This window comes from Mustela erminea, chromosome 14 (genome assembly GCF_009829155.1).
Source record: "Mustela erminea isolate mMusErm1 chromosome 14, mMusErm1.Pri, whole genome shotgun sequence".
NCBI lineage: Eukaryota > Metazoa > Chordata > Mammalia > Carnivora > Mustelidae > Mustela > Mustela erminea.
The window spans coordinates 6307247-6319524 of record NC_045627.1 but is presented as its reverse complement, the minus strand read 5'-3'; the positions used below and the strand labels follow the sequence as shown (position 1 = coordinate 6319524).

The window sequence follows — 12278 nt, the reverse complement described above, 5'->3', positions numbered from 1 at the left end:
GTACCTTTCTGCTTCCTCTCTTGGCATCCATCCCTCTATCCATCCTCCAACAACTCAAAGTGACTTACAGTTGTCTTTTGGTTCATTTGAAATCCCTTAAAATTAAGAGTACAGCTCTGGTATAAAACAAAATGTGACCCTACCATAGCTGGAAAATAATCACAGTGTGCAATGTAATTTGCAGTTGCTAAGATTCAAACACGCGCCCTGCCTCTTGTCCCCCCGAACACTGACATGGACTTTGACATTCATTTCGAAAGGGCCGGAGGCTCGTCTCTTCTCTTCCACTTGGAACTGGTACCCTTGGGTGAAAGGTCTGATGTGGGAAAAGTGCAAGCAAATTGGACATGCCAATAAATACCGTATAACTTACCGCAGGTTACCGGAACTGTACAGGTATGTACACACCTTACCCAACCGAGGGTTCCCCCGTCCGGAGCAGACCTCCGAGGCCCTAACCCGAGCGTGAGCGATCGCCGCAGAGTCCTGCAGGGCCGCGGTCAGCGCGCGAAGGAGGGCCGGGCCCTTCGGCTCTTGCTCTGAGGCCCCGAGCCCGGGTCCGCGCCGCCCTCCGCCGTCTCCTCCTTCTTCCTCACTTTGAGGCGGGTGAGAAGCTTGATGAGCCAGACGTCCCACTCCTCGGGCAGAAGCAGGAGGAGGAAGCCCAGGCCGATGATGATGATGGCGATAACCCGCACCCCGTTGAAGACTATCTTACTGGTGTAGTGATCCACCACTGCGCGAGACAGAGAGAAGCCCGGTTACTCCTAGACCCGGCCAGGCCCGGGCGCAGGGTGGGGCCCCCGGGTCGCCTCGTGCGCGGGCGCGGAGCTGCGGTCTTGCTTGACCGCGGAATCTTCCTCGGCGTGGCTTTGCTCCTGGTGGGCGCGGGCGGCCTCATAATTTTTTAACAGCCCTCGGGTGTGAAACTCCTCCAGACTGACCTGGCACCGCAGTTCAGACACTGATATGCACCCCAAGTTTAACTGTGGCCAGTTAAACTGAGTGACCCCTGGGTGGCAGGACGCTGAAGACGTGACTGCTTTCTTCGTATTTTTGGTATTTTTTGGGTCTTCTACAATGATTTTTTTTTAAGTTTTTATTTATTTGAGATAGAGTGAGGGAGAGAAAGCGAGAACCAGCAGCGAGGAGGGGCAGAGGGAGAGGGAGAAGCAGACTCCCCGCGGAGCAGGGAGCGCCCCCGCCCCCTCCGCCCACCATGTACGGCTCCATCCCAGGACCCTCAGACCATGACCTGAACTGACGGTGGACGCTTAACCAACTGAGCCTCCCCCCACGCCCCAGGGGGGCACTCCTGCAATGACATTTTACATTTATAATTTCAAATTATATTTATAATTTAAAAGCATAAGTGCCCAGTATATGCATATATACAATTTGAAGACCAGACTCACACTGCTTTTTAGAAGATGTAAATTGTTGTTCTGCCCCAGGGCACCATTAGCAGAGGCTTTGAAGCGCCCTGGGGCATCACTAACTATTAAGGCTTATTAAAGGTCTGCAGGGCACATGGCTCCTACCTGACTCACATCAGGTGAGGGAATGAAATGCGAAGCAGGTTTAATAAGAATCCACCTCATCATTCTCTCCTCAGCTAAATGGTCAAAAACATTGGGGATATTGGAGTTTTTGTTTTTCCCTTTTTTTTTTTGTTTTGTTTTAATTCCCTGTTTTCTTAATTAAGCCCGACAAAGCAGATTTGGGGCCTGCCCTTTGCGCAAGAGGCACCCACTGCGTTTCTTTTCTATCATTTGGTGAAAGAGGGTTTGCTGAGTTAGAGCAGGAGGCCTTGGAAAACCGACCGCTGCCACCTGTGGGCCTCCTCCAGCTGCCCAGGAGGTGGCCGGGCTCCCCCCTTCTCCCCTTCAGGGTCCTCCGCCTCCCCTGCCTTCCCCCTCCCCCTCCCCCTCCCCACCTGACTCTCACCTTGTCTATAGGGCATCAGAGAAAGAGAAAGGGATGAAAGTTAAACCCCCCCCCCAAAAAATGTTTGCAGCCCGGTTGTGGAATTAAAGTGCCTCTTTTAAATAAGTCAGGCAGAGAAACACAAGTATCATATGATTTCACTCATATGTGGAATTTAAGAAACAAAACAGATGAACATAGAGGAAGGGAAGGAAAAATAAAGTAATAAAAGCAGAGAGGAGGGCAAACCTTAAGAGACTCTCAACTCTAGGGAACACACTGAGGGTTGCTGGTGGGGTGACGGGGTAGCTGGGAGGCGGGCATTAGGGAGGGCACTCAGTGGAGCGAGCCCTGGGTGTTCTACGCAACTAGTGAATCACTCAATTCTACCTCTGCAAATAGTAATATACTATATGCTAACTAACTTGAATTTAAATGAAATTTTAAAAAAAGAAATAAGAAAGAACATCATTTGAGATATAAAAAATAATGAAGTGCCTCTTTTATCTCACTGTAATTCAGAAATACTTGAATTTTTGGGACGCCTGGGTGGCTCAGTCATTAAGCCTCTGCTTTCGGCTCAGGTTGTGATCTCGGGGTCCTGGGATCGAGTTCTGCATCGGGCTCTCTGCTCAGCAGGGAGCCTGCTTCCCTTCCTCTCTCTCTGCCTGTCTCTCTGCCTACTTGTGATCTCTGTCAAATAAATAAATAAAATCTTGAAAAAAAAAAGAAATACTTGACTTTTCAATAATGACAGAACGTTCGGTACATTCGGCACACGGGGACCATCCATGAGCAGGGCACACAAGCAGCTCCAGCAGTAAACATCACGGCATGTGGGAAAGCCACCGGACCCCGCTCTCAGACATCGGGCCGTGGTGGATCCCTTTGCTTCTCTTCTCCAGTTGCGAACTGAATGTGATTCCTTCCTCGGACACACGATCAAACCGTGCAGGGGAGTAATAAGAAGGGATTCTCACTGACCTCTCCGACATCTGGCTGTATGAGACAGGTCAAGTGGGCCTCTACCTAGGAGCTCATGAATGTCCCTCAATGAAAGCCCTTACATGCTTCCTGGCAGTGTGACTGCTGTGACTACAATAATGCAGTGAGGTGTAGGGGGTAAGCTGATGCGTTATCTCTCCAGCAGCTCTGGGACTTTCAGCATTTTGAAATGTCGGGTGAGGGTCGGTCCTGCCTTCACTTTTAGGGGAGACAAGCTAAGGCCCGGAGGGGTGATAAGCTGGGACCACCATCCTCCAGGTGGGCAGGGCCAGTGCCCGGATGCCCCGGCCAGGCCTTCTTCCACACACTGCCCCAAGGTACCCCGAAAAGAGTCTGGGGCCAGGGACAGGCATGTGCAGAACACGTGGGACAGGAGGAGAGAAGAAACAAATCACAAGAAAAGGCTTAGGAAACTGAGAGCTGTTTTGCTCACTGATGCCACATCGGACAGGATAAGGATGTGCCATTCCCTGGGGTGAATCCTCTAGTGGCCTGTGGGTAGGAGGGTCAGGATGGATGTGGCTTTGGGGGAGGGGCCTGTGCCAGGGCCAAGGGGGTGAGCATGATGGAGGGACCGGACTTATAGACTTATGAACCCTTCTCTGGCTAAGAACAGGCCGGATGGGGCCGTCAGGGGTGAGGAGGGGGTTCCGGGAAGAAAATCCAAAACGGACACCAGAATGAACCAGGAAAAGGAAGGCGGGGAGGGGCTGTCGACCACAAGTTTTTGGAAGAGCCGAGCTGCCGGGTGATTGCTTTGGTGAGTCCCCAGGGAGAAAGCATAGCAAGGTCCGGAGGAACTGGCCAGCGTGCTCTCGAGCTTCTGGGAGGTGCGAACAATGTTTGTGTTTCCTCAGTTTACAAACACTACGCCATCCCAGTCACAGCCCAAGCACACTTTCCCCTCCAGAAAGTCACTTACAAAACTGAATTTTTTTCCTGCTACACCTTTTTCTAAGCTTATTACTAAGATTAATGAGATTCATCTCTGGTTCCCACACCAGTTAGAACCTAGACGGCTGGAGACCGTCATATGTCGGGGTGGTGAGTGAAAACCCAGGCAGTCTGGAGAGACAGCGTGTATGCAACATACACCAACCTTCTACCCAAGTGCCTTCTTTCTACACCGAAGGGCAACGGTGTTGTCCATACAGGCACAGCAAGACTGCATGCGAGTGTGTGTGTTTGGGAGTGGGAGGATGTGTGTGTGTGAGTGTGTGAGTGTGTGTGTGAGTGTGTGTGTGTGTGTGTGTGTTCAAGCAGAGAGAGGAAGCCATACAGGCTTACCTGCATTCACAGGTACACTGAGGACGATTCCCACAGACATCAGAGTGGGATACGTAACAGCGATTCCAAAATTTAATACGATATTGAATGCTGAAATAAAGAACAGAAGAAGGGTATTATTCGTGCCTGGCCCTGGACTTGCCGCCCTCCCTGGTCCGCACCCCCGGCCCCCAGCTTCTCTGGTGAGGCTGGAGTCAGGGGACTTACTACTGCCCTTTGCTCTGACTCAGGCAGCCTGGGTGGGGATCAGGGACAAATATCCCAAAGAAGCAGCGTTCCTCTTCCCCTCCTGAGCTCTGAAGGAGAGCAAAGAAATTTGGAAAAGGTCGTCAGTGAAAGACGCTGGAAGAGAGGACTCGGATCGTGGACTCAAGCCACTAACTTGGCTTTTCTCCGTTGCCGGTGGTGACTCTGGGGGAGGACGGCCAGGTGCCTTGGGTTATGCATTCTGAGATGGGGACTGGGTGAGACCCATCCCCAGCTACTTTCCTGCCTAGGACCAGCCTCCTACCAAGTAATCGTGGTGACGATATTCATCGTAATGATAACTGAGAAAAGGCACTGGGCTCTGACTCCCCTCAGACCTTCACCGGCCGGCTCCCTCCCGGGCCTGTAAGGACTGTTCTGCTGTCGGGACGTCACGCGCAGCACTGTCCGGAGTGGCGGTGCCCCTGGCTACTACTGCCAAGCCTGCGGTTCTGGAGTTAGAACCCAGTGGACGCAAGGGTCTTGAAGAGCACTGGGGACTTAACGATAGAATGCTGCTCTTCGTGAGGGCACGGTTTACAGATGGCCCTGGAGCTGCCCGGGGCCCGCTAGTCCGTGTGGCTTGGGCCGGGGTCAGTCAGCACTTACTCAACAAGAGGACTGAAAATCCACAAAGGTTCCCCCATGGGATGTCATGGAACGAGCTCCAGTATTCCACTTTGGTGAAGTAGAGGATAACGGGGATACAGGTGATGAAGAGGATGTTAAACACGCCCAAAATGGACAAAAATAAGGCGGCTTCTCCGAACTTAGCACTGCCCAGGAGGAGCTTGAACAGAACCTGCCGGAGAAAGCAGAGGAGAGTGGGTGATGGCTCGCCCCCGCCGCCATCGTGCCACCAGGGCGGGGGGTGCGCCCGAGGAGGCTGGGCCGGGGGTGCAGGGTCGCAGCCGGGGGACGGGCAAATGCGGCCTCGCTCGGCCTTCAGGGAGAGGGTGGTGGGGTCAGTGCTAGGTGCGCGGCACAAGCGCTCGGATCTCGGTAGCGCCCCGGGGGACAGCGACTCATGGAGGGCATCTCTGGGAGTCACGGCTCTGACACGAGGCTCCCTTTGTGTTGCAGTCAGGACAGCACGTCCCAGCTTCAGGGCGTCCGAAGACGGGGACGCCGCAGAACTTAGAGCTGCCACGAGGATGCATTCCTCTGGGGACCTCGGTTTTGAACGACACAGCCAGACCCCCAGGGCAAAGGGCTTTGGCTGCGAAGACATTTTCTCTAAATCGAAGGTAGAGAGATTGTAACGCTCACAGCTCATCTCTGCTCCACACCCCCCGCCCCGTTCCAGAAACAGCGTGGGGTTTAGCAGCGTGCACCCCGCTTTGACTTCTTGCACCTGTTCTTGTCTGTATGTATTTCAGGTGTGTGAGGCCCAGGAGAGGGACAGACGTGCCTGGAGTGGCCGGGAAGCTGGGAGGACAGGGGCAGCCGCCCCCATGTTCCGGGGACCCAGCCGCCACCAGGGAACGGATTTGGGTCCAGCTCGAGTCTCTGCACGGTTGTGTCTCCCACTTCGCCTGCCTCTTCCTTTTTCAGCCACTTCACCAATCTTTTCAGGTATTTCTGGGCATTTGCGCACGAAGCGTGAAAAGAGGAATAGATTGCTTTCAGCCCTCCACCCACTGGCCTCTCTGGATAAAGATCAGGCTGTGGGGGAGAGGGGAAAGGGGAGTCGAAATCAGAATTATCTGTGTCCATTGCAGATTTCATCTCTGTGTGCCCTGCTTCCCGTTAGCATGCGGCGGAGTGAGGCCAGCAGAGTGTGGCCTGGTCCCATCTTCTGCATTCGAATAGTGGCTTTGAAGCCTCACAGTGGTGTGGGGCTACTGTGTCTTCCTTGGGAGATGGGTCCCGGAGCAGGTAGACAGCGTGTGTGCCTCTGGCTGTGGGCAGTGAGGGCGGGAGCTGATGGGGACGGGAAGGTGCAGTCATTTCCCATTCTCAAACCACAGAATGTGTTACACACAGAGCTGGAAAAAAACAAAGTGCCTTTTCTAACTCTCTCCCGTACTTCATTTTCCTGTCTTACTGCCTGGATCCACGAAGGGCTGTGGGTCTCCAAGCTAAAACCTCATTCCTCGTGGCATCCTCCAGGTCGGGGTCCCAACTTGGAGGCCCGAGAAAATCTGGGGTCTTCCCTCTGGCGGTGAAGGGATGAGAGAGGAAGGGGGGAGGGAGGAGGGAGAGCAGCAGGCAGAGCCACGACGGGGGAGGGGACGCGTGGGGGTCAAACACGGCTTCATCCAGCCCTGCAGTTGGGACCTGCTTTCTAGGGCTTCCCCACATTTTGTCAAAAATGTGTTATAATACCCGTATCACAGGAGTTGGGTTTCTATTTATTCAGCCTACGGGCAGTGCTTAAAAGGCATGCGGATTCACGCTGAGTCCCGGTGGCTGCCCAAACCGTGCCATGAAAGATTTCAGTGACGAGGCTGCTCCAAGGGTTTGCATCATCTCTCCAAACACCGAGCCAGCCCCCTGGGGGCCCCGGTCCTCCTCCAGTCCTTGCCAACCAAAGAAGTCATGAAAATTCGTCGCTGCCCGTCCACTGTTCTGCCTGGTTTATGCCCAGTGCTGCAAAGAGATGGCCCTTGACGGAAAGGTCTAGAGAGCCAGAGCCAAAGCCGAGAGTGGGTGTGTCTCATCCCTGCGAGTCTGTCCACACACTGAGAACAGCTGCTTGGCTGAAGGCACAGATGCCATCCAAGATGCCCCACGTGAGCCGGGCCAGCCGGCTGAGACCCACTGCTCTGAGGGCTCGCTCCCCGCGCGTACCTTGTACAGGGCAGACATGGACGCAGAGCCCACCACCAGCGCTATGCCGATGACAGAGTGGCTGTGGAAGCCGTCGGCGTAGGTCATCATCACGATCCCAGCAATGGCGAGGATGGCGGCCACGATCTGCACAGAAGGGAGGAAACAGCGGTGAGAGGGTGGGGGGCCGTGGGACAGGCCACCGAGGTGGAAACGCTCAGGAGAGTCTCATGCGAGGGAAGAGAGTGGGGTCTCCTTTCCAGTTCTCTGGAAAACAAATGGGATTTCTGTTCTTGCTTAGGAAAGCTTCGTGTGATGGAACCCCTGGAACAGCTGGTGGCAAGGAGACCTGCTGTGGCCCGGGGTCACCTGGTGGCCCGTCCCCGTGGTGCTGGGAGACCGCAGATAAGGCGGTCATGATGCCAACAGCAGGGGCCCTGCCCTGACAAAGTTTGGTAGACCACCCTGGGAATGACCCCAGTTCCTGCCGAACCTTCTGAGAGCACGTGACATCTTGCCTCTTAGACACGTCGTATTTTAACAGAGAGGGGACCGGACGTGGGGCCCACTTAGCACGCCACACCGGCGGTTGGGTCTTCTGAAAGAACGAGTGTCGTGTGCCAAAGGGCCACGGTGTCCTACCCCTGGGAGTGCCGGGCCTTTCCTGAGCTGTGACGGAGCGCTCCCCCCGCAGCGCCCCCCATCCTGGGACTGTCCCCACCCAGACTTCCCATGTTGAACGAACGCCCCAGGGAGATGTACCCGTTTCTGCTGCTGCGCAAAGTGAGGTTGTCGATTACACAGGAGACTGACTACTTGGGACAAATTTTGAAAAGGAGAAATGTATCTGCACAGAGAGTAAGTACAGGTTCTAACTTGGGGTGGTCACGGAGCTACATAAACGTCGCTGGTGCGGAATGGGGCTGGGAGTGCTGTGGGCAGAACAGAGATGTTGCCTCGACTGGATTCACCGGCAGCGCTATCCCTCTTAATGGCTCACTCAGAACTGACCCCGGCTACCGGTAACAACCTCAAGTAGCCCCCGTTTACGAAGTGGTCACGGGAGAAGGGTTTTCTATGTGATCGTATCATCCATTTCATTTTGTAAACATGAAAGCTTTGGCTCAGAGAGGTCACGGCAACATGCCCAAAGTCACAGAGCTGGTGTGTGGCTGAGCGGGGATGTAAAATTTCAGGGCTGATTGCAAAATCCGTGTTGACCTACAGAAACAGGAAAAGCAGGATTCAAAGAATAGTTGGCTACAGCCAACTCTGAGGTTTGAACTGAGGTTTCCTTTCTGGCTTCAGCGTGATGTTCTCAGTTAGCGAAAGGAAACCTGGCAGAGTCTCACACACTGTGAGTTCTAGAATATTCCTTGTGCAGTATCTTCCGGTGATGCGAACTCTGCCCATGCAACAGCAACACCGAGGCTCTGGAGAGGCTGCCAGGGAACTGACTGCCTACGTGTCCTTCTTGATTCGTAGCTCACTGTCAGCCCTCATTCTGCATCACACGCTGACTCTGTTTCTTATGCAAATGCTACCCGCACGGAGTACAACCGCTCACCCAGAGAAGGAAACAGAGATCAGGAAGACAAGCGACTTTTTCCGCCCTCCAGGAGAAGAAAGGGGCACATGACAAGGCAGGTGGGGAAAGAGGTAGGCTTCTGGCCCAGGGGACACAGATAATGCAAAGATGCTGCTTGGAACAGGTTGACCTCGCTAGGCACCCAAGGTCCACAGGGAGAGAAATAACTAGAAAAAAGAGGAAGGGAAGAAGAGAGCTGAATTTAGATGATTTGGTGCATTTCCAGAGGTGCCTGAGTTTTTCCAAACTTGGGGCTTTAGTTTCAAGGATGTGAAGGAACCCAGGGGTTGATTTTCTCCTGAGGACTTACAAGGCTGACTCCAGCCTCTTCCTTTGTCGTCTCTACTGATTCAGTAATAAAGGGCTGCGAGCCCCCTCCTCCCCCAGCCCCTACCCAGGGCTGTGCTGTGCCGCAGAGCTGAGCATAGGGGCTGGCAGGGGACAGGTAGAGCCCTCCAGGCCATACTTGAGGAGTCCAGGCCCCCAGAGGTCATTGTGACAGGTGGCATCAGGGGACGGTGGTCCCCCAGCTCCCACCTCTAGCTCTCTTAGAAGTCCCTGTCCCGGGTCACAGGACCGGCCTGCTCTATATTGTGGGCCACCCTGGCCCACCCAGTGTGCTGGAGCCAAGCTCACTCTTCATGCCCCAGACAGCAGAGCAGAGCCGAAACACCCTATGGGTTTGGGGGGCAGAGCCTAGATAGACGTTCTTCAAGCGTGACATTCCCTTCAAGATCCCAGTTCTGTCCTTAGAAACGACTTAAATGTACACTTTACATTTATACCATAACATACCCAGGCTTCTTGGTTTGCACTCGGGACTGCTGACTGCCTACTTGCTGCACTATGATGTACTTTCCAGGAAGGCCAGGGGGGGCTGTCCTGTGGTCTCACATGCCCCCCATCTTCTAGATCAGGGTGTCCCTGGGGGAGAATGTTGAGTTGGAGGAGAAAATAAAGGAAAGTAGACAACTGAACTTGTCCCCGCCTCTCTTTTTTCCCACCTTCCACCACCCCCACATATCCCGTGGACCTGTCCGAAAACAGGGACTCGGGGCTTCAGACTTGAAGGGGTCACCCCAGGGTAACAGTGGCCCTAGCCCTGGAAAGGGTGAGCACCACCATCTCTACTTCGGCTGAGGGGGCCGGAGGTGGTGGGGGAGTGAGCTGGAGGGAGAGGAAACGTAGGCACAGGAGACACCGAGGTCAGCGTGCTGCCCATCCCCCTCTTGCTGGCATAGCCTCACTTTCCCTGGTGACCCCATGGCAGCCTGCCAGGCCCCCGGGGCTCTTCCCTGCCTCCCCCATGGTCCCTTGCTCCCTCTCCAATGTCAGGCTGAGGGGCAGGAGGCAAACTCCTTGAGCATCAAGGAGGAATGAGGTGGGAGCAGCACAGAGTCTGACCACCTCTCAGACAAGCTCTCCGCTCTGCTCAGACTGGGACGGGCTGTGCATCCTCTGCCACACTGAGCCCTGTGTGCTGTGCTGTGGATGTGTACATCCTGGGGCAATTCTGAGCCACAGAAAGGACAAATTGGAAATATATGCCCCCTCCCAGCTCCTGGCTGCTCTTACCCACTCAGACTATTAAATTTCAGTGGGGATCGTCGAGTGGACCCTTCTGATTTCAGGGCATGGGAAGAGGCCAGTGGTGAGCCCTCCAGGGCTCCCCCAGGCTCTGTGGGTGCTCTGGGTCCCCCGCAGGTGGCAAGGGACAGCCTCCCAGATGCAAGGCAGTTGGGATCAGACACAAGAGCTACCTTTCAGGGACAGACCCTCGTGAGACGCTGAGGGCGCTTGTCATTACCAAAAACATCACCTAGAACCCGAGATGGGAACTGGTCTTGGAAAAGGCACAGGACCCCCAGGAATGAGCTACGGGGGTTTGAGGGCCCACCAGAATGATCTCTCAGATCTCTCTCGCTCCTGTGCCAGTCCCTCCTGGTTGGAGGGCCCTGACTATGGTGGGTGGTCGCCATTAGCTCCTCGGCCCGCAGAGAATCCCATCTTCCGTGTCCCCTGAGCTGGGTGTGGGGGGTGGGAAGGTCTCACCCCAAATGCCCTCTCTCTCTCCAGCTGCTGACCACAGCTGGGTGGGCTTCGGCTTCATGCACCCCGAGTTCTACTTGCTCTCATTCTATTGCTGCTTTTTCTACATAAAACTGCCTCCTTCGACGTTCATCTGCTCTGACGCGGTCACCCACAACACGGGGCTAATCCAACAAAGCCTCCAACTGAGAGAGAACGACAGAAATAACACTGAGGAAGAGAACCGTTACCGGGTTTTACGTCGGGCATACACCATCTGATTTGATTCTCACTGCGGTTCTCTGAAACGAGCGCGTGTCTATCTTAAAATGAAGTAAGAGGCTCAGAGACGTTCAGTGACTTGCTCAAGGCCCAACAGCTTACAAGAGTGGAACCAAGATCCAAACCCTGGTCTCCTGACTCTAGACGAGAGCACCTCCCTGCGGGGTCAGAAAGTCTGAGTCTGGAGAGCCAGGGAACACACAGAAAGCACAGAGTCGAAGGGTGACACAGTGGGCTCCTTTCCACGGTCACCTCTGATGCCCTAAGTGGCCGGGAGGGATATGGATCTCTCGGGCGTGAGAAGATGTTTGCTGCTGCTTGGTCAGTCCATGGGCCTGGACCAGCTGGATGTTTTGCAGGAACCACAGCCCTTGTGGTGTGAGTCATCATCTTAATAAACACAGGTGGGCCGTGCAGTCGGTTCCCACCAGAACAGCTAGCTGTTCCCACCAGCATAATGCTGAGCCTCCTTCAGCTGCTTTTTGTCTCTCAGGCTCATATGCTTGGCCCTCCGGGAAGGGGAATGGGTCAGTTCCCTTCAATCTTTGGAAATTCTGTGCCAGCTACCCCAACAGTCTGAGAGAAACCTTAAGAGAACCCTCGCACCAGTTAGATACTATCTGGGATCTGAGTTTCCATCTGTTCTCAAGGGGAAATTTCCCATCCTACCAGCCACTGAGGGGGTCTTCCAGACTTTTCTAGCTCTCTGAACTCTTAAAGAGGAGAAGAGGGGAATCTGCCGTGACGTGGAGCGGGAAACCCTCAGAGGGCAGGTCGCACGCTTCTCAGAGGAGTGATGATTGTTAGAGACCCACAACCACACACAATCCCATCGCCAACACCAGCCTCTTAGACCTTCATGTCAGGACCGGCCTAGTGATGGCTTCAGTGCAGGCTTTTGTTCCGTACACAGCGGTCAGCTCAGACCAAACTGGCCAAGTGCCCAGGATGGCTGGACTGGATCACTATCGGGGAGACAACTCTCTCATCCATGAGCAGCGACAAAGAAAAGATCTGGGTGTGCCATGCTGGTCTCTCTGAGTCTAGGAGGGTTTCAAGTGTTTTCCAACTCCTTCTCTTAACCTCAAAAAAAAAAAAAAAAAAAAAAAAGTCCTGCTTAGAGACAGAATTCACCTTGAAGTTT

General features: G+C 54.2%; 1 protein-coding gene and 1 long non-coding RNA gene across 3 annotated transcripts in view; one reads left to right on the top strand and one right to left on the bottom strand.

Moving 5' to 3' along the window:
- Positions 1-282: 282 nt before the first annotated feature.
- The window catches only part of SLC35F3 (solute carrier family 35 member F3), a 375560-nt gene continuing 363564 nt past the window's right edge, over positions 283-12278 (bottom strand). The window contains exons 5-8 of one of the 2 annotated variants that reach the window (XM_032313322.1): positions 7258-7383; positions 5074-5266; positions 4219-4308; positions 283-736 (exon numbers count right to left, since the gene is read on the bottom strand). In XM_032313322.1, the coding sequence (XP_032169213.1) occupies positions 501-736; positions 4219-4308; positions 5074-5266; positions 7258-7383 (645 nt within the window). In that variant the 3' untranslated portion in view covers positions 283-500. The remainder of the gene's footprint in view (positions 737-4218; positions 4309-5073; positions 5267-7257; positions 7384-12278) is intronic. The other variant, XM_032313323.1, reaches the window with a different exon arrangement.
- On the top strand, positions 7318-9801 carry LOC116573279. Its single transcript, XR_004278688.1, has 2 exons — positions 7318-7407; positions 7538-9801. It is a non-coding gene; the product is annotated as an uncharacterized LOC116573279 (long non-coding RNA).